The sequence below is a fragment of the Simochromis diagramma genome, unplaced genomic scaffold (assembly GCF_900408965.1).
Source record: "Simochromis diagramma unplaced genomic scaffold, fSimDia1.1 OVJJ01000685.1, whole genome shotgun sequence".
In the NCBI taxonomy this organism is placed as follows: Eukaryota; Metazoa; Chordata; class Actinopteri; order Cichliformes; family Cichlidae; genus Simochromis; species Simochromis diagramma.
This window is the reverse complement of record NW_024387477.1, coordinates 18650656-18672497: the sequence shown is the minus strand read 5'-3', so window position 1 is coordinate 18672497 and position 21842 is coordinate 18650656. Positions and strand designations below refer to the sequence as shown.

At 40.5% G+C, this 21842-nt stretch overlaps 1 protein-coding gene across 6 annotated transcripts in view; it reads left to right on the top strand.

Moving 5' to 3' along the window:
• The window catches only part of rab28 (RAB28, member RAS oncogene family), a 32647-nt gene extending 11735 nt beyond the window's left edge, over window positions 1-20912 (top strand). The window contains exons 4-8 of one of the 6 annotated variants that reach the window (XM_040015984.1): window positions 930-1059; window positions 15060-15163; window positions 15280-15339; window positions 17308-17409; window positions 18182-18295. In XM_040015984.1, the coding sequence (XP_039871918.1) occupies window positions 930-1059; window positions 15060-15163; window positions 15280-15339; window positions 17308-17403 (390 nt within the window). In that variant the 3' untranslated portion in view covers window positions 17404-17409; window positions 18182-18295. Of the gene's footprint in view, window positions 1-929; window positions 1060-15059; window positions 15164-15261; window positions 15340-17307; window positions 17410-18181 lie in introns of all 6 variants that reach the window. The other 5 variants (XM_040015982.1, XM_040015985.1, XM_040015983.1 and 2 more) reach the window with 5 other exon arrangements.
• The last annotated feature ends 930 nt before the right edge of the window (window positions 20913-21842 follow it).

Here is a 21842-nt window from a genome sequence, read left to right as displayed (position 1 = left end):
GGGAGGAGAAAAAATGTCTCGAAGCAGACAACCTTCATTCATTAGCTCAGACAGCAGATAACCAAACCTGACCTCCATTCTGCAGTGAATCTGCAGTATGCTTACACAACTGGGAGTAATTTATGTGCAAATCACTATTTTCATAATAAAAAAAGATCCTCAGCTTCGTTTTAGTTTCATGATAGTACTAAAGTTATGTTTGAGTGAATGAGTGTGACCCCTACTCTAAGAAGTGGAGCAGTGCCACCTACTGTTGCCTTCCTGGCTCAATTTTACTCATGAATGTGACTATGTGGGTCAAAAATCAGTAACTGCCTCCCACTTGATTCCCTCAGAATCAGCTGATTATTATTTTTTTCTCGGTCCAGCTACTTATCATATATTAAAATTAAAATGCCACGCAGAATTAAGATTATTTTCAAAATCACAGCCCCTTTAAGTACATATTGATCAGTCAACATTTTTTGTTAAATGTCCCCGATCCTTAAAAGTTTACCTAAAATACACTTTTTACAAAGTTCTCCTCAAAAAATAGATAAAGCGTTGCAGCATCTTTGTAATTGAAACTATGATATATCCTACAATATTATTGCTCAGTGTTGACTATAAAAAATGTGGTGAAAAAAATTTATTTGGCTTTTTAAAAAAAATATAATTAGTATTTGCATCTTTAAACGGCACGATTTCAACCAGCCCCTGTATACTTCAAGAGCTTCTGAAAATATGTACAGTATTGGAGAGTAGGTAGGTAAAATTTTACAGATTTGACACAATCCCACACAGGTCGCCCCACTAGGAGCAATCAATTACTTTTACAGAATGATCCTTGTTGGTAGAAAATAATCAGTATACATCTGTTATAAATGTGAACTTCTGAAATCGGTGTTTGTTAGCATTAACACTGTTTGCCTCCTCTTTGTCCAATACAGGGGGTTCTACTGGTATACGATATCACCAACTACCAGAGCTTTGAGAATCTAGAGGATTGGTTTAGCATGGTCAAGAAGGCCAACGAGGAATCTGATATTCAGCCAGTTATCTCCTTGGTAGGCAACAAAAGTAAGTATTGCACGAACAAAAAATAAAATGCACACAAAAAAGACCATAGACACAGACTATAAGAATGATTACACTGCTTTGAAAGAACTTTATTTGCAGGATTTTTATTTCAGAAGCTGCATATGAAATTAGGTTATTACAGGTTTTTGTTTGAGTATTTTTCATTTTTCATCTGAGTGCCTGTGTTTGTGTGGAGGAGTGCATATGTGATGGTAGCAGACGTGTTTGTTAGAGCACCAGATAACTGATTGGTGTGATAAGAGAGCGAAGTTTGAGAGCGATGGGAATGCTGATGTTTGTGAACTCCTGGGCGTGACTGATGATGATTTAATATGGGCCAGCGGACCCAGGCTACCGCTTATCTGCCCCCCTCACCCATCCCACAGTCTGATTCTGCTCTCCTGTCCCGAGTCGGTTAAGGTGAGGGACTGGACGTTAACCAGACGGCTCTTTTCCTATTAGCCTGCAGCCGTCCCAGCATCTCCAAAATAAAGACCAATAATGATGACTCTTTTAAACATCCCCGTGACAGATGTGGAGTCATGGCTGCCGTTGTGTTATTTTAAAGCGAGGCGTCACTGTGTGTGTGTGTTATGGTGACTGTCCACCTTCCCAGGCAATGATGAACTGTCAACAGAGCGGTGCCTACACACAGGAAACTCGCTAATGTTACTCAACGGAGATCATAGGTCACGGTTTAATTCGCCTGTCTAGAGCAGATTCTCTTGTCTTCACATCCGTTGCGTTTTCTAATGCCCCGGCTTTAACAGTGGGCGCCTCTGTATTTAGGCTGGAGTTTGGGATGTGCTGGTGAGTGTGTGTACTGTAATACTTAAGTAGTGTACATCCCGCTGTCAAGCTCCTCATCCACGCCCCCCCACACCCACCACCCCCACAGTTACTTTACCTCTAATGGCTCTAATGCTGAGAATGGTCCATGTGTGTTTTTTCTGTTCCTACACACTGAAAAAAAGAAAAACACAATCCCACACAGATTGCCCCACTAGGAGCAATCAATTACTTTGCGAGAGTAAGAATCCCCGAACCCTCCCATGGTGTCCGTTTTCTTTATTTTATATTTTCCAGGGTGCTCGGCAAAGTTAGTCTAGATATTCTTTTAATCTATTTTGCAAAACATCTACTGTTTTGTAGTACTGTGGCTCTTCCCTCCTCCAATTTTAATACTTTAACAGTGTTGTGAGCATATGAAAACACAGCATTCTTTGGTGAGCAGAGTTTAGATGGCTTTTGAATAGTTCCCATGATGTTGGGCTGAATGAGGCAGCATGTTTGTGACAACCAAAATAGAAGTACAGACATAACAAGGAGCTTATAAAAACACTACAGATTTATGTCTCTGTGATGTCTTAGGGGGAGATTGTGGTGTTTCACCACTCCGATATTTTTAGTGGTTCCACTTAGATTAACTTAAGGTGAACAGTGGCTGTGGTAATACTTACTTTAGTGGCCGTTTACTGCTGGAAGAATATTCAGATAAAAAAAATCTATAACAGTATTATAACAAGTTGATTTGAATACTAATAAAAGTCAACATGCATGCTTCAGTCAGATAATACTGTATTTGGCTTAGTGACAGCTACTATACACTGAGCTTTAAAATCCAGTACTACTACTGTTCCTGCCTGCTACTCTAATTTGAACACTGTCTTCTTTTCCCCGTGTACGGTAATTGAGCCGTCGAAGCAGACAGGTTCATTAGTGATGCCGTCCCCTCCTCTCCTTACCCTGGCCTGGCTGCCCTCCTGTGCCATGTCGCTGCTGGGAAACAGCCTTTCCTTTCTTCGGCTTTGAATGACCAGCTAGGGTTAAGTGTACTTGTTAAGCATCAGTATGCTGCACCCCACAACCCTCAACCTGCTGCCCAGAGTCTTATGTCAAATAATGGCACCACTTGTAACAATTCAGAGAGGGAGCCCATGAAATGTTTTATTGAGGGCTCACATATGTGCACAGAATTATTTATGCAGTTGCATGCACACACATGCACTTAGGTGAAAGAACACACTAGTCGAATTTCTGGGAAAACATTGGTAATGGAAGAATCCTAAGCTCTTGGTCTGTCTAAACACACTATAATGTTTATTACAGTGCATCCTCACGTTATACCGTATGGTACACAGGAACCTCTCAAGAGATATGTTGGCTTGTTATGCGGTCATCCCTTCCAACACTTGAATGCTTCATTTTTAGTGAAGTAACAAGTGCTGTGTGTTTTGAAAGCGCTCCAGATGATAAATTCTCCCTCTTTCTGCTTCAGCTGCGATGAGCCTGTTTGTGACTGTTTGCTTTTTAAATGAGAGATTGTCTGAAATCTGTGATTTTACAAAGCAAAAGCACAAAACTGTGGCAGCATTGATCCATATTTTTGCATCTTGATAAGAGCTGTTAAAATGCTGTTGTGTTGAAATAACTGATGTTACTGTTCAAAATTAGTACCCATATTTCTTTGTAGGCATTAACTCTGTATCGTTTATCAAACCAATTTGTTTTTATTAAGTAGGGATCACAGGACCTTGGCTCCCTCCCCACCCATCACCGTTCCCATTGCCAGTGCTCTTTCCCTCAGGAACTCCACAGCATCCATCATTGACTTGTACAGCCCTTATTTGGGTGACTTAAATGGGTTCAGTTCTCTTAACCTTGCCTCATCACTCATGGGCTTTTGCTCTGTGGTTCTAACACTGTTCATTGCTGATCCACTCAGGCCTGCCCTGGGAAACATCTCTTCTGCAAGAAGATAAGGTGCCCGCATGAATGGAATCTAACCCTACCTGCTTTCTTCTTGTGTTCTGTTTCTTTCTTTTCTAAGCCCTTATCTTGTTCCATCTCTCAAACATACTTGTGCCTTCATTTTCAGCCCTGTGCAAACACTGACTCTTTCAATTAAACACACTTATACCTACAAGTCCTCTTATCTCTCACATGTGTAGACCAACACCTCCGCTGTAGCTGCCTTTGGTTACTGTAATGTCTTTTCATTGGCTCTGCGTTTCTGTTGTGTTTAACAACACACATGTGTTTGCTTTCTGCACGCTACGACAGATCTCACTGCATACCATTACCCGTTGCACTTCCCTCTCCCCGGTTTTCCATCCAACCATATGAAAGTTAAAGTGAAACATGGATCTTTCCTTACTCTGGATTCTCTTGAAGCATGTCCTTACCCAACAACATTGTTGGTCTTAAGCTCTTAGCCCTCTTGGGTAGGCCTCGGGTGGAGTTGTAGCCTCCCTCTCCACAACTCTCTCTCTCACCTCTGTCACCTCCTTGCCCCTGTAAAGCTGCCACAGTTCCTGTCTGTTCAGTGTAGGGCTGCACGTTTCTTAATAGAGAGATGCTCAGAAGTCCAGGAGTGCAGAGGAGCTCAATGCGCTTCTGTTTTTGGTTTAGCTCAAAAATGTTTTTCCTGGCTCAACCCACTCATACTTAGGTCCTCTTACAACAAACTAAAAGGTCCTAATTGCCCCCAAGGGAAAGGTTTAGCCACAATAGACATGTGGTCGGACAAAAGCCCAGTACTCTTACCCCGGCACCCTCACCCCTCCCCAGACAGGAGGGATGAACACGTCAGCAGTGTCTGTTTTGCACTGTGGGTAGCATGACCACAGGTTCGACGCTGTAAAACATTATATATACAGAATATAGACCCAGTTAGGCACGGTGTATGGTTGGATAGACATCTGGAATGTTTACAGTTTACAGCAAATCCAGTGTTTCCTGTTTCTCTTCACATTTTATTTAAGGTAAAGGGTCAAATTAGATGTGTGTATCAAATTGTCTCTATGACCACACTCACTGTAGCCTGCTGTCTGGCTGTGAGTCTGGAAAAGATGTGAAACCGAATCTGGTCACAAGATTTAGATATAGAGAGAGATGAATGAAGAATTACAGCTGAATTACACTGTGGTTCATAATCCAGTGTAAAGTCGCAATTGCAGACACAGTGATTAAAAGGTACTTAAGTTCTTTTTTTCGCAGTCTTACCGACACAGAACTAAATTAAGTAAATGGTAAAATTTAATTGTAACAGCTTTTGACCCAGCTTTGGTCCCTGCACTCGTCTTTTGACTCTCATGCCTGTTGAAACATGGAAAGTCCTCATTCATTTTAGCCATCCATAAAGCAAATATTGTTGCACATGCAGTAGATGATCAGTCTTCGAATACCTTCTTGTGTGGTAAGTCACGGGCCATTTGACTTGCACAGAACAGCTTAGCCACCTGACCGGAGTGCAGCCTGGAACCCTCATCACACTCAGGCTATACTTTATTTCTTCACTGCTCCACAACATTGATATGGAGGAATTCCTGGAAGAGGCCTTGCTGACACAGGATTAGGTAAATAACTGACTGATGTAGATCCAGGGGCATATTTTATAAATGTATGTGAAATATCAACACAGTTTTTCCCTCCGTTTTTGCTAAATTTACTTTTTAGTTGTGTGAAATATTACATCACAGTCTTTGCACTCTGCTTCTGCTTCATGTTTCAAGTTTGTTCAGGCAGTTGTGAGCAGAACTCTTTCCATGTTATGATTCATTGCTGTGGCATGATGTTGAATATGAAGGCCAATCTAATGCATCACTGCTCACAGGAAGATTTTATAAATATGAATAGTGTTATAGTGAGCAACATATACAGTTAAGAAGGCTGCCCTGTGCTCTGTTTAATTGTTATAGCTCATAGTTACGCTGTCGGCTCACAGAGGCATGTATTACTGCCCTCTCGTAAAAGTCCACTTAGTTTAACAGCGACAGGAGAGCTTGGAGGACATGGCCAGTGAAACCCTGGGCAGCGACTTGTGCGGTCGGCTCAGAACTGGGCCTTTTGTCCGCTTTTCATGAGTCCTGGGAGCCCGTTAACCTAGCCGGCAAGGCTCTCGGCCTCATGTTTTACTGTTGCAGTGACAGGCCGGCACTCCAGCCCTCAGCCTGCGTGCAGAGCTACCGCTGGACACTCTCTGTTTTTCATTCTCTGACCGAGGGGGAAGACCATATTGTTTTACTAGCTGCTTTGGAGTACCTGATTATGTTTTCAAGTGTGAATGCATGTGTGCATATGAGTGTGTCTGCACATCGTTTCATGAAGGACGATCAAATGACAAGATGAGCTGTGATCAATGAGCTGTCGACAGAACACTTCTGACCTAGTGGAAAGCGAGTCCCCTGATGGTCCTGGCCCGTTTCAGGCCACCGGGGCTGGAGCGCCCCTGCACAAAGAGCGCTCTGTCTCTGTCAGGATTCCCCCGAGGAATCCTGCACAGGCCCCGCTCACCTCGACAGCACCCGGCTACGAACAGCACTTCATCTGTCTGTACTCACTCAGAAAAGTCATGATAATATTATTAACTTACCTCAGTGCTTTATTTCCAATTATCCAACCATACATTTAGATTCAGCTGTACAGCGTCCAAAGCCAGCAATAAATCGCAGAAATATTGATGCGGGAAATGTGTTTTCTGTGCTGTAATAGGTATTAAGCTGATAAATTTAAATATTGAAGTACTTTGGCACTAAAATGAGATGTTTCAGGCTTTAAAAACATAAACAGCAACAATTATAAACAATATCTACACTGTTCAGGTTTTAATGAAATGTATAGCAGTGCTGTTACTTGCCTCCTGAATGACTGCATAGTGTTTAAAAAATAAAGAAAACAGTCATGGATTATACTGTATTTCTGAAAAAGAAACTGGGGACAAGCCAGCAGTTTTTTGGAAGTAAAAAAGTAGTTATTGTTGCATTTACGTCATATTGCATATATGTGTGTGTGTGTGTGTGTGTGTGTGTGTGTGTGTGTGTGTGTGTGTGTGTGTGTGTGTGTGTGTGTGTGTGTGTGTGTATGTATAGAGAGAGATCTATATCTATCTATATCTATATATATATATATATGTGTGTAGTGTGTGTGTGTGTGTGTGTGTAATGCAGGTACAGAACTATCACACCCTTCATATTTCAAACCCTCAGTTTTTATGAGCTCTCTTTGAGTCATGTAAACCAGTTGGACCCAATCATTTAAATGCTTCACATAAATTCAACTAGTTATGCTGTTTTATTAGCCACTCGTGGTATGTATGAAAGTTAAATCGGTGTCTAATTCAATCAAACATCACGCAGAATGATTTATTATACTTTTACTGACCTTTTTAAACTGGTAAACGTTTTTCTAAATCTTGTGCAAGAAAATTTATGGCTAAATAAAATACCTCGTGCGATTAATCTTTACCTGTTCGCCTATCAGACTCCTGCAGTTTAATATTAATAGTGATATTTAACTATCCTTTAAGTTTCTGTTATTTTTTTTTGTGGCTTTTTTAAGTGGAAGTAGTGGAATATGCAATATATGCTTTAGAGTGTTTTTGACTGCAAGTGTGATAGTGGAAGTTTTGACCAATGGTGGCACTAGTGAGCATTGTTTGAATTTGCAGCCATAAACACAGGGGCGATGTAGAGGTGGGGTCCTCCAAAAAAGAATATCTGATGGCCTAAAAACAAAGCAGTCAAGAAGCAGAATGCAAAAAGGTTTCACAAAAGTTGTTAGGAGTAAAAAGCCATGTGTAATGCTCCGATGTGGGTACCCCAGGTTTCTCCCACAGCCCAAAGACATACGTGTTTAGGTAATTCGCGATTCCAAATTGGCCGTAGGTGTAAATGCGAGCGTAAATGGCGATCTTTCCAGAGTGTTCCCCAACTCTCACCCCATGACAGGTGGGATAGGCTCGACTCCCACTGAGACCCTGAATTGGATAAGCAGAAGTAAACTGATGGTAGATGGACAAATAAGTTAGCGGATCAGTACACATGATCAGCCAACACAGGCGTACAGTACAAAGCTTAATTTTACTTGAGAGAGTTTAATTTAATAACAAACCTTTGCTGTACTTAACAAAGAATAACATATATGAAAATGTTGTTGAGGGGTTTGAGTAAAATGATGTTGTGCATATGCAGAGGATGCCAGAAACCTATAAGAACAGCACTGCTCTTCTGTCATTTTAAGGGTAAAGTAACAGTTGAGGCTAGCAAAACCCTATTAAATGTCAGTACTGCAGAGTAGTCTTGGGATGTTTTTAAAGTTAGTGGTGCATGGAGAACAATTTGCCCAGACAGTTGTAAGTCATTTCATTAGGATCTGGACTCAGTTTGATATTTCTTGCCCTCACTATACAGTCTGAATCGATTCATGGTCAGCGAGGGTAAGCTGAGGCAAATCCTTTTAACAGGGTCTTAAAGCCATAGCGTGAGGTAATGTTGGAAGTGATAGGTTCTCCCCTGGGGTTGATTAGGCTCAGTCCTGTAACTTTCACTTAATGGGATATGACCCCTCAGAGCCCCAAGTCTCTGAAAACACACGCATGCCTGGCCATTATTACCACACACAGATACATAGACACGCACTCACAGTTCACACATTCGGCCCTCATGCTCCCCAACGCACAACTGCTGTTTAGTTTAAAACGAGGCCGTCGCCAATTAACTGTGTTATGCCAAGCTTATTCTCTGGCTGTTTCTCGCTGGATAAACTGTTCCAATTGGTCCCCAGCAGCCGGCTGAGGCAAACAGTAAGTAGGTGTCTCTGTTATCACAGCGTGGTTTTAAAAAGGCCTGAGAGGATTAGACAGTGTAGTGTAGGATTTCAGGCTGGTTAGCCAACACAGACCTTTTAGGTGATTGTTTTGCCTTGGCAGCATGTGTCAGTGAACTCCAACAATCAAGGAATCCCTCCTTGAATTATCACATTGTTCACATTTGGGTACAGTGACAATAACCATACAGTGTCTCTTGAAGGTACTTGCCCAGTAACCTTTGTGGTCTGGTGTGTATTCTCATTGGCAAAGTGATGGTTTAAAAGAGGAAAAAACTTTGCTTGGGGTGGTTAAAGTTACCAAAGTTGTTTTGAAGGAGATCTGGTACTTAACAGTATCATGTTAAACTATCTAAAGTCACATATTATAATGTGTGACAATTATCAGGCAAAACTTACTATTATGGGACAAAAAAGCAATCAAACTGACCTAATGTCTTGCAATATGTGACTACACTGTGCTAATAACTTAAGCTGTTGCAAATGAAGCCAGACCGTATATGAAAGATGGAGGTAGCTTGTGGGTCCGTTTAATTGAAAACCTTAAATCTGCATTCTTTGCAAAGGCGAACAGGGGATGACGACGAGATGCACTAATTGTAATTTTCTTGGCTCATTATAATTTCTGGTTCTGATTTTCTTTCAAAGGATGGTAACTGACAGCATATACAGACAAAAATTAACTAATAAAAAAATTATAATAAAAGCAATTATTCATTTTCCCCTAAACTTTAGCAAGTTACAGGATCTTTTTTCACTTAAACAAGTGAATACAAACCACGTTTACTGGCACTTAACCTGCAACCACCAGCAGACATAATTTACCTTACCAAAGATGCAATAGAGTTGTACAACAAAACAAATGTCAGCTACTTACATCATTTTTCAGTATGTTTATATAATCACCAGATAACAGGACATTGACCCTTTTTTTTCTTTTTCACTCATCTTGATAATTTTTCTCCTTACTGCTTCGGTCTTTTCTCTGCCCATACTGTGGCTGGTGGATTGTGGGTGGCTGTAAGCTCTGGCTAGTTTTAGTTTTACCATTTTTCCCTTTGTCACTTTCTTCAAACTGGGCAGGTGATGTAAGTGTCTCAGACCGACTTATAATCGTCTGAGGTAATATGTGAGACTGGACGGCCAGTGTGTGCTGAACACACTGAAAATCAGCCAGTACAAGCCCCTGGCTGGTTGATCGTTGTCTTTCTATTTTTAAAAAGACTTGCAGTTGTATAGAATTCAGTGGCAGAAAGTCTTTAGATCATCTTGCTGTATTACTACAAAATATACTTTTCTTATAAATTAGCTCCGCTGTTATAAGTAAGAAGGGGGTTATGTCTTTAGGTAGATGAGCATATTATTTCTTCCTTCAAAAGTTGCACAAATTATGTTTACATGATTATTGGTATCATGCTTTTGAGTCTTTTACTGAATTTGATCTTGTTCGGTTGTTATTGGAGCAGTGTGTACAAAATGCTCTGCTACAGCAGGTTGCTGTGTTTTCTTCAACATGACTTCACAACATTTTCACAATACACCTATTTGTGCTTTATTACTGACTCAAAGGGTTCTTATAATTCAATGCAGAAAGAACCACCAGACACTGCTACAGCAAGCCATTATTCAATAGCCAACTGCCACGATGATCTGCTGGATAAGCTTCGAGATCTCAGCCTGGCTCCAGTCCCAGCCATGGGGATGTTGTAAGCAGTGTATGTGAAAGTGCAAGTGTGCCAGTAGAGCTGCGGTCTGTGCTAAAAACAAACTCTAGTTTTAAGTCACTCAAAGCAGTAAAGACGATATTAATTCATCACTAATGGCTTTTCAGTTTCTTCGTTTCATTGGCAGTTAATGTGTGATTGTCTTTTCAGGGAAGGTGACAGAGCAAATGGTACTACTTTAAAAGCATTCTCTGGGCAGATCCATCCAAACAAAATCCAACCTCCTTACTAATTTCAAGTTTTTAAGTGACATAAAAAACCCCGCCAAGCCTGTCTGGTTTCAGGATGATCAGGTCTGCCAGTGAGTGGATTCTTTCCATGAAGGAGGAAAGCTGACATCCACATAGACACTAAATTGTGGAGGGGAACATCCATATTTTCTTCTCATTTGGTTGTGTTCCCATTTAATAGGTCACTGCAATAACAAACCAATTATTTACGGTAAAAGCCTAATTTATCCCCCAGATATTAATCTCTAACTGTTGTCTTGTAATTCACCCCAATGACAGGCAGACCTTTTAAATAAACACTGATGGTGACCACAGCGAGGGAGAGCCATCGCTCTTGACGAGTAATGATCCACTCGCTATCTCTATGCTCTCGGAGGCCTAAACAGTTTATTTCGTGTTTGCAGTCACTTCCTCGGGGTTGTTAAGCTGATGTACAGTTTGACAGAAACAGAGGTAAACCAGATCATTGGAGAAAGATTCTTTTGACCTGATAAGTAGAAATGGGTACATTAGGGAGAAAAATGGAGCAAAACACTAAAACTGTGGGATTAGTCTTGTATTCAGTCTACACAGACAGATGCTGAAAAATTATTTTGTGTGGGAAAGTGGGTCCTTTACCCTACAGTATTATTTTGTGACTTAAAGGAGCCAGGAACCACTACTACCATATACAGAATTTAGGGTTACCTTGTTTGCTTATCTATCATAATGTATATTTAGTTAATATTACCACGTAGATGTTCCTTTTTTAATCATACAACCCTTTAAAAAAAGAAAACACTGGGTTCTGTGTAATATAAATATGCAATGTAATCATTTTCATATTAGATTTTTTTCTTTAAACATTAAGAGACTGGGATCTTCATGTCCCCACTGAAAACACAAATATTTTCAATAATGGAAACTACTGAAAACCATTGTCAGTGAACACAGGCTACACTACACATATCTACATCCACATATCCTCATAGGCAAGTCATTTAAGATGGAGAGAAATTGGTCAAAATGTTTTATTATTTCGTTCAAAATCATTGACACTGTGTCCCAAACGCTAAAGAGGAGAAGGCTAGTCATACTTGTTGTCTGACCATGTTGGTAGGGAGGAGCAGAGTGTACTTCAACATGTGAAATCTCCAGAGGTGTCTACTTCTAAGCAAACTATTTTGAGTCAGAGTTTTCAGAGTCACGAAGGTGGCTGTCTTTTAAATCACCATACTAACTGATGCTAAACACATAACTTGGCCCACAGCAGGTTATGTTAAGTCTCTTGTAGTGCCCCACTGTGACATAGATACTCTGAAGTATTTATTTATGCAACCTACTGAGATGTAACCACAAACTGTTGTGGTGCATTCAGTTTGTGATGCAGAAAAAATGCAGAAATTCTTATAAGTTTGGCCGTAGTCTGCTTTACGTCTCGATTACATTACTATTACATCCAATGTTTTACTGTTATATTATTAAAAAATTCTTTATAAATATATCTCACTTGTTCTTCTGATAATAGCTGAGATAGGAGTAAGTAGTGCTCAGATGATTGATTTTATGCCGAAGAAGAAATGATGCATCATACACCCCCTCTTTATGTGAGCGGACACAGAACACGAACCAGAAAGAGTAATATCCAAGATTGGTAACCACCATGATGGTACCTGTAATCTCTGAGTTGAATTTTGCTTCGTAGTAGTAGTAGCACCCCCCCCAGAGTGATTATACTGAGGAGCTTTGTATTCTACCAGAATCCAGGGAAGGTGTTGCTTATTTCAGCATGGTGATGTCGAACCACAATCTGTACATATTCCATAGCAGGGGTGGCCAACTCCAGGCCTCGAGAGTGGGTGTCCCGCAGGTTTTAGATGTGTCCTTGATCTATCACAGCTGATTTAAATGGCTAAATTAGCTCCTCAACATGTCTTGAAGTTCTCCAGAGGCCTGGTAACGAACTAATCATGTGATTCAGGTGTGTCGACCCAGGGTGATATCTAAAACCTGCAGGACACCAGACCTCGAGGAGTTGCCCACCCCTGGTAGAGAGTAATAAAAGGGTACAGGTGCTAACATGGCCAACATTTAAAAAAAAACCAAGCGAATTATAAATCAAAAAGTACAACAATGGTGGAGCCAAACTGTTTAGCAGCTCCAATCATATTCTAAAACCAAAAGGCGTACCATTTTGCTTTCAGAGCTACAGTGACTGATCTCACTGGTGTTAGTCAAACAAAATGGAATAATTGCAACATGTGTTTTTATCTAAATTTGATATCTAAATTTAAACATTTATTAATCTAAATATCTAAAAGTTATTGAAAAAACATCTTAAAGAGTTATTTTCAGATAAAAATATAAAAACATCTACAATTCTACAATAGTTAGACAAGATGCAGTGCTCATGCTGTTTATTTATTTATTTTATTTAGGACAGTGCATGTTAATGAACATAAATGTAAAAAAAAAAATTACATGAATGTAAACATACCAGATTATTAGCCAAGGGCTAATTTCCATCTGTTGTCCTTAAGCATAAAAAATAGACATAATAATTCATAAAAATTCATCATTCATTCATAATAAAAACTCCATCACCAAACTTACACATACACACCATTCATGCTAATGTGCCCAAGCAGCCCAGGCAGACATTAGGTTGTAAGTAGTAAATCTGCTGCCTGTACACTTTAACTGGCACTTCACAATAGATTTCTGGCACTTAAAATACAATCATTTGTCTTCAAAAGACATGAAGTGCCTTTATTTGTGTTTCCACATTAATGACAATTCTAATACTTTAGAGATTAGTCTTTTGGTGCTTTGTCAGAAATTTTAATTTGCATGTAAGCAAACCTGAAGTTTCCAGACATGCGTCTGTGCTGTTTTCTGAATTTTCTTAGCAGCTACTCACTTCCAGTTTTCACATTGGCTTGACGCGCACACCCACAGGCCAAATTAAGAAGCCTCCCAAATTTGCACACCTTTTTCTTTACTTAACAGTAACGTGTCTTCCACAGCTTCTGAGCCACTGTGTTAATGTTGGTTAATCTGACTGTGACACATGATTGATAGCCTCTCCCAAGTGTGCAGGATCCAAAGGATTAGTAGTGTTTACTTCTAGTAGCATGCTGGGTACCTTGGCTGTAAATGACTGGAATTAATAACCTGCTGACGCCTATGAGACAGCTCTGTTTATGTACAGGGAGAGACATGACAGTCTGCCCTGGACATTGAGTAGCTGTAAAAGAGTCTGCCCTTGCCCAGAAAGGTTTGTGTTTATATGTCACTTATGACGATGCTAATATTCCTGTTAGCCTAAAATGATTCTTTCTAAATGTATTTTTTTGGCCTTTAGCATTTTTAGGTCATATGCCATGAGGCTCAGATATTAATAATACAGGATTAGTGCAGTGTTTACATTTCCCTCTCTCTCTCTGCTTCTGGCTTGATCCACACCTCCCTTCTTCCCTGTCACACACAGACACACACATGCACACTAAGGGGCATGAGAACAGGGTAAATCCTGACAACTTCAATGAAGCCTCACACAAAGACTAAAACTCGAGGGGGGGTGAGAGAAATGCAAAACCGTACAGTAGCCTGACCTCTTCCAGCTAACATAGACATGCATGCACCAGATACCGGGCGTGGCCACCTTCCTGCACAAAGCCAGAAATAAAGAACCAAGATAATGTTTTCAGCAACAAGACCCCTGGGTGACCTTCCTTATCGACCCCAGCATGACCCCATAGTGAGGAAGGAGAGAAGCAAAGCGCCCAGTATCACTATACAGGAGTCGAATGGACAGGGACATCACTACAATAGTGAAAAAAAGGAAGGTGCTGTCATTGTGTGCTCACAGTAAATCACTGTGTAGGTGACAGTCCCAGATCTCGGGCCCTTGCACCCACCTTAACATCCCGGTGTGCTCATAAGTCAAACGTCTTTCTCTGTCTACACTCTCACTGTGATTGTAGCCTCAAGTCTTTGGTCATTCATGTATTGTTTCTTAAGTATTTCTCCACAGCTGGGCTGGTTTGTCTGTTTCGGGTCAAATACAGGTTTGTGGCTTCAGGGTGCAACTGTACTCGGCTTAACGCTGAGGAATGTGCCGCATCCAGCTTCAATACCAGCTGGGAATGGAAGGAGATCATTTCCACTCTCAATGACTCCATCCATAAATTGAAAGCTAACGACGATCAGTCTATGCAGCTGGGTTTTGAAAGCAACATAACAATTGAATTACGCTTTGTTTTTACATGCCTCTATGCATGCCATCCTCATACACTAGGCAGACCTCTTCTATCTTAACGCAAGTGTAAACAGTTATCTTTTTTGTTTATGCTCTGATATTTAACAGTTAAACCTGTGAGAGTGCTGTGTAACCATCGCATAAATCCATCTGTCTGTCTCTTGTAATTTTTCTCACGTCTTCGCTGTGTTTTGTCCACAGTCGACCTGGAGCACATGAGGACAGTGAAGTCTGATAAACACCAGCGCTTCTGCCAAGAGAACGGCCTCATCAGTCAGTTCGTATCAGCCAAGACAGGGGACTCGGTTAGTACCAGCCAGTTTTCAGTAGGTCAGAAAATAAATTGGAAGTGGCTTTCATTGGATTCACCTTGTGTTATTTTTCTCTGAATTTCTTATTCCAGGTGTACCTTTGTTTTCAGAGATTGGCTGCTGAGATTCTGGGTGTAAAACTAAACAAAGCAGAGCTAGAGCAGTCACAGGTGAGCCGTGACAGCATCAAGGTTTAGCAGAGATTTTGCAACTATGTGTATGCGACGTTCTTCTAATCGTATATGGATAATTTGCTCTTAGTCTCATCAGTACTTCACCAGTCACCTATGTGTAATGTTATGCCTGAACTTAAGCGAGGTCACGGGGAGTGCGTTAGGTCAATGGAGGTCACCACACACTGTATAGGACTTTTTGCTGTGTAAACATGATTTTGCTACGTCTGCCTCCTGTGATGGTATACCTGCCGCTGACACTGCCCATCTGTAAATAGACCCACATTGACCACATTAATGCGTGAAGTCAGAGGTTAAAGGTAGGCAGTTGTTGGGGTGAGAAGGTTAGGAGTGGCTGCCTGATTTATTAGTTTTATCTCCCACTGTTTTTGTTTTTTTTGACAAAACGGAGCCTCTGCTTGCCAGCCAGTCCATGATGCCCAATAGTGGCAGCTGTAGGATTTACAAGGTCACCTCCCCCAGAGGCATTAATCCTGAGTGTGATATGACCGGCTGGAGCCACACTGGCTGGCTAGTGGTTGATGAGCCTGAGGGGCTACAGAGAGGTCAGGACCCCAGAGAAGGGAGAGCTTGTAGGTGAAAGAGTGGCCAAATTCTCAAGCTCTGCTCCAATCAGCCAACACCGCTTCTGACTAAGTGAAAATGACCACAGACTAATGTAGCTGTCCATCTGCTTTTGCATTTAACCCCCTCCCTTCATAGTTCTGTCAGTAAAGCAAAGTGCTTTAATCCAGGCTAATCAAGCTGGGTGGGTGGCTAGATCCACTGTCCACTCATAAAGAAGGGATGAGTAGTTGTCAGAAACACAAAACACAGCACAGCTCTACAGGGAAGAAAACATATATTGTATAAGCAAAAGAAACTACTTAACATTTATTAAACTTCCTGTAAAACCACTGAGTTAAAGGTACATTCCAGAAATTTACATATCTAGTGGATACTGTATGTGTTGTGATCTGAGGATCTGATTGATTGTGAATAATCTAAGAATTAAGAATCTAATCAAATAATTATTTTCTCAGTCTGTTGGTTTGCTCAGAATTTCTCATAGCTGGTATTTTCAGATGTTTTGTCAGCGCAGTAGTCCAAAGTGGTTGTCGATTTCTGCAGGTTGGTGTGGAGGAATGTGTTTTACTTGGTCAAAGCAAAAACAAAACGCAAGAAACAGTTCATAAATTTTCATAAAGACCAGTGTTGTAAATGGAAATTGGTGCAGAGAGAAGGCTTTCAGCAGGTCATGCCTCTGGGTGTAGCCGTGGGCGAGCAACGTGTCATTATCAGCTGTCAGGTTTAGAGAGCTGAACACGAGGGTCACAACCCCCGACAGTATTATATCTGCCTGGCAGGCTTCTCCGTCATGGTCCTCTGTCTGTAAGATCAGATAGCGAAGTTACGGATCACTCACCGACTCCAACACCAGGTTTCGGCAGCTCGTTAATCAGGCAGCCAACCAGGGCCTGGTATTCAGCCATGTGGGCTCCTCGAAGGTGGTTAATCACCATAGGGTCCAGCTGCCTTTTGCGCTATTGCCCTTTTCTATTGAATAAATGAATTATTTTTAGGGTTTGGACAAACCAGCAATTTAAAATGTCTCATCAGACATAAACTAGGATGAAGTGTACTGACATGGCATCGATCTCAATAATGAAAGACTAGATTTTCAGTGTTCTAAGGTTTTTTCCTTTGTGTGTTTTAGCGTGTGTTTAATTAGAAAACTGGCTTAGCTCTGTGTGCTGTCTACACTCCTTTTCTTCCTCATCTCTAGCACTCCCTGATTTATTCTTTCTCATTCACTCATTACTTTGCTCAATGTCGCTTTTAACTCTCATCATACGTGTGCTCTCTCATGATTTTATAACTGTCTGTTTTTCTGTTTTGTTTTGTTTTTCTATTCTTTTTCCTGTCTTCCACTCATCTACTGCTCGATACACTGAACCTGCTCAGAGGATTGTGAAGGCTGAGCTGGTGGACTACCCACAGGATGAAGGTCCAATTAGTCAAGAGAACGCCCAGCAAAGCAAAATATGTTTGATTCAGTAGCCGGAAGTATGTCTCTACAGTTACACAGATATATCCCCGTAGATTTGTAGTTGTAGCAACTATTAGTAATAGAGGTTATGTTTTGGTTCAGAGTTTAAATTTACAAAGTAGAGGAATCAAATAAAAAGACATGTCCTCTGTGTTATTTTTTTAGTCCACTTTGGGATTCTAAGCTATGTGTGTTTTTGTCCATGTGTGATGTAATGAGAAAAACCTCAAAACCATGAAACAGATATGACTCCATTCTGACCTTCATCTGCTTCCTGTCAGATTCAGGGCATGGGTGCACAAACATTTTGACCAATGTCTTCAGTCATAGCATGGACTTTGAGCCCATGTCAAGAAATGTTAAAGAAACAATTTGGGAGATATCTCAGTCAGCCATCTAGAAGAGAATGTCCTTACAACTTATGTCTGTGCATGACCCTGCGGCCAGTAATGGGACCGCTTAGACGGACATACAGAGTTTTTAAAATTAGATGTTTCTCCTGATAATGGTTTTTGGGCTAAATTAAGCTAGTCTGCTGCTGGCTGTGGCTTTGAATTTATAGTCAAGACGTAAGAGTCGTATCAGTCTTTTCATTCAAAGCTGCATGAAAGCAAACACTTCTGTTTCTCAAGATCTCATTCACAGTGTCTCTTATCGCACTTTTCAGCAGTTTAACTCTGGTTAGGCGAGGCTTAATTTAATCTGTGGCCTAACTGGAGGTTTCTGGTATTTCAAAGGAATTGTTGTTGCAGCTTTCAAACTAAAAAGACACCTTTCCATCTTTTTCAGCGCGTGGTGAAGGCGGACATTGTGAACTACAGTCAGGACACTGTAGCCAGGACAGTCAACCCCCCTCGCAGCTCCATGTGTGTGGTGCAGTGATCCCCTCCGAAACACACAAACACAGACACACACATAAACACACACAAAGCTTGTTTACAGTGTTACTCTTTCCAGATTTTTTTGATGACTGGATGAAAAGTGTTTCTCTTTGTGGGTGAGGAGAACAGACCGTGCGGTTTCGAGGCCTTGGCCTGTAGTTCAGATATTTAGCACGAATAATTTCATTGGTGGTTCACCAAAAAGGATACGAGACCTCACTTTTCTTTTTTTCAAGTTTACACGCAGCTATTCTTTCATTTCATCTTAGATTTATATTTAAAAATGACTCTTACATCGATTACTAGCTCTATGTTAGTACAAAGCTGGTTTTTCAGTCTGCTAGTTGAGAATATTTTTATACATGAGCATATTTTCTTCTACCATTGCTGTTAGAGACGTTTGTTTAAACAGTAACCCCTGTTTAATCTGTGGCTGTAACTACGACTGCAGGGTGGATGTTCACGGGACATAAACGGGAAGATGAAAGCAAATGTGATTTTCTGATTTTCTTTTTATGCCTGTGGTGCTCATCAGTTGAAGAGAGGGGAAGTAGGTGTAGAAAATGTTTTAGCGAGTGGAGTGAAATGAATCTCTGCTTTCTTTTTGCCAAGTAAGGGCCTCCACTAGCAGTAATGTGATGTGAACTACCGTATGTTGTGTTATTTTTGCATAGACATATTTAAATTTTAGTCGTAAATTAGGATTTACATTTTCCACAAAACAAACATACAAATGATTTCCATCTGTTTAAACAGCGTCTCTTCTCCAGGTGTTCCTTGTAGATTATATTATCCATTTTGAAAATGTAGTTTTATATTTATGATTAGAGTTCATGTAATTTTGTTAGATGCTCCTTTGGTAAAGTGTTAATGACATTAGATGAATATGACTGAAGAGGTTCTGAGTATCAAGTTGAGCATCAGCTAAGCTAAAAATTTACGTTTTGATTAGATTTCTCTTCGACTGTCTAGAACAGCGGTTTGAATTGGAGAATGAGTTTGATGCACAACAACCTGTTCTTTAGTTTGTGTGTCTGAGATACTACCAGATTTGTTTAGGTGGTCACAACTAAACAGCCATCATATGTGTAAAATGTGTATTTGTATATGAAAAGCTATCCCCGCTCCATTTCAAAGCAGCTTTCAATGATTAGAAATCATCACAAGGCATCACTGTAAATTCTGATCATGCTAAGAAGAGGTACTCTTTAGAAATGAAAAAAATGTACAGTGAAAAGTGAATGTTTAGATATACAGTGACACATATTTGTGTTTTTAAATAAATGCTACATGGAAAAAGAAGTGATTTGTGAAGTTAATTAATTAATCTTGTGTGTACAGCAAGACTTTGCAGGTCTTGCCTGGAAAATGGGAAACAGACATTTATTTAAGTTTTATTTAAATGTCTTTATGGTAGTCATCAGGGATAGTTATTCCTGAAGGAGACTCTTCTTTAGATTTGCTGCCTTTTGTTCTGTTCTGTCAAGAGGATCCCTCACTGCTTCAATAATGCTGAGGTCTGCGCTCTGGGGGAGTCAAACCATGACTGATGGTGTTGCATTGGGCGTTTTTCTGTCCACGTCCGCTTTCCGTGCGCTAGAAATGTGTTTGGGTCATTGTCAGAAAAGCTGAGAAGGGAAGCCATTGCCAGATGGTATTACATGATGGATAACATCTGATGGTACTTTTCTTGGTTCATAATTCCATCAATTTTGACAAGATCTCCAACATCACCGGCTGATATGCAGCCCCAAACCATGACGGAGCCTCTACAGAGCCTCCACCTGTCACTGCTGATTTCCAGCCCAGTTCTTGTGTAATTTGGCAAACCTCAGTGTTTTCTCCCCATTTGCCTCCCTTAAGAATAGCTTCTTGACAGGCACCTCTGCATTACAACAAGTTCTGATGACACTTCACGAACAGTAGATGGATCAACTGAAGGTCAGATGCAGAACTTAAATTATTTCTCAAGTATTTGCTAGTCAAAGGAGCTTGCAAAGAAAAGCGTCTGGACTTCTTCAAGACGTTTCACCTCTCATCCGAGAAGCTTCTTCAGTTCTAAGGTCAAATGGTGGAGAGTCCCAGATTTAAACCTAGTGGGAGTTTCCCCCCACAGAGGGACAAAGGACCCTAGATTTTGTTAGATTTTTTTCTCCTTTTTTTCTAAGGACATGAGTTTCAGATCAAGTTTTTTGACTTATAGCTTTTTGGGAGGGTGGCAGAATACAATTTAATGCCTGTCAAGCTGTTATATTTTTCATAGACTCTGCTAATTTCCAACAGATTGCTAGTAAACAAATTGTCCAAGGATACAATTTAAAATTGCTTCTTTAGTAAGTCGTCTGTTATGTGTAGACACACCACTGATTCATGTCTTTAGTTACAGTTTTATGCTTTTAAAAAGCATTGCTCTGAGTGGTCAGGTACAAAGACTGAACTGATATTAAGTTAAAAAAGCAGCCAATGTCTTGAATAAAGAGTGGGATTTGGATTGAGCGTGGAGTTAAAAATTGGAGCAGGACACTTGATGGTTCGTAGTGGGGCCGATGGTGCGATATGACAGCCTTGCTTCTGTCAGTCTGCCCCAGGGCAGCTGTGGCTACACCTGTAGCTGCCTCCACCAGTGTGAGAATGTGAGAGTGAATGAATAGTGGCATTGTAAGTGCTATATAAATCCAATCCATTATTAGTGGGAAAGTGTAATTTTTAATTTTTTTTTTTACATCCCAATAATGTTTGCATATGTACAAATAATTCCTGTGAACTTAAAACTAATGTGAGAGTTATACTTCTGTGGAAAATCTACACTTTATATAATTCTTAATCCTTAATCTCATCCCTATTATCAATTTAGACACATAGCTTCGTGAGCACATAAGCCCCACCCACCTGTGATTCAAACCTTGGGTTAAAGAAAGGCTGATTCTAAAGGCAAAGGCTATTTCCAACAGAGTATAGATTACGAGAATGAACTGAAACCCAGTATAAGATAAATTAGGATAATTTCAACACCATGATGCTAAAGCAACTCTAGTGGAGCCCAAGAATGAAAATGTGGAGCTAGAAATGAGCCCAATGTTTACCGTGTCTTCCACTAAAAATGTGATATATTCATAATAGTTGATTTCATCATTTGTACTTTGGCCTATATTACCGTGAAATTACTGCATGATGTGTGGGATTAAAACGTAATTAGCTTTACCCTGCAGAAACCCTGATTTAGCAAATGATGTGAGTTTGAGGGGAATATTGTTACCACAGAATGAGCTGTCTGAATGTGCGCAGACATTCTCATTACTCAGGCTTTGTTAGCTTGTTACCACATTTGGACCTTGGTGTCGCTGCAATTTTTCACCTCATTCTGCTAACAGAAACCAACAGGAACACGCCCTGGAGGTGCTCATATGAGCAAGACTACTGCTGATGAAGATGTTCAGAGTAAGAGCCCATGTGTTGAAATTTAAGCATAAGGATGGAAACTTGACCACCCCAGAGATCCCCATCCATACAGACGAACCTAAGTCTCTGGTAGCTAATGAGCCACCTGGTCTTTGTTGACTAAATCCACC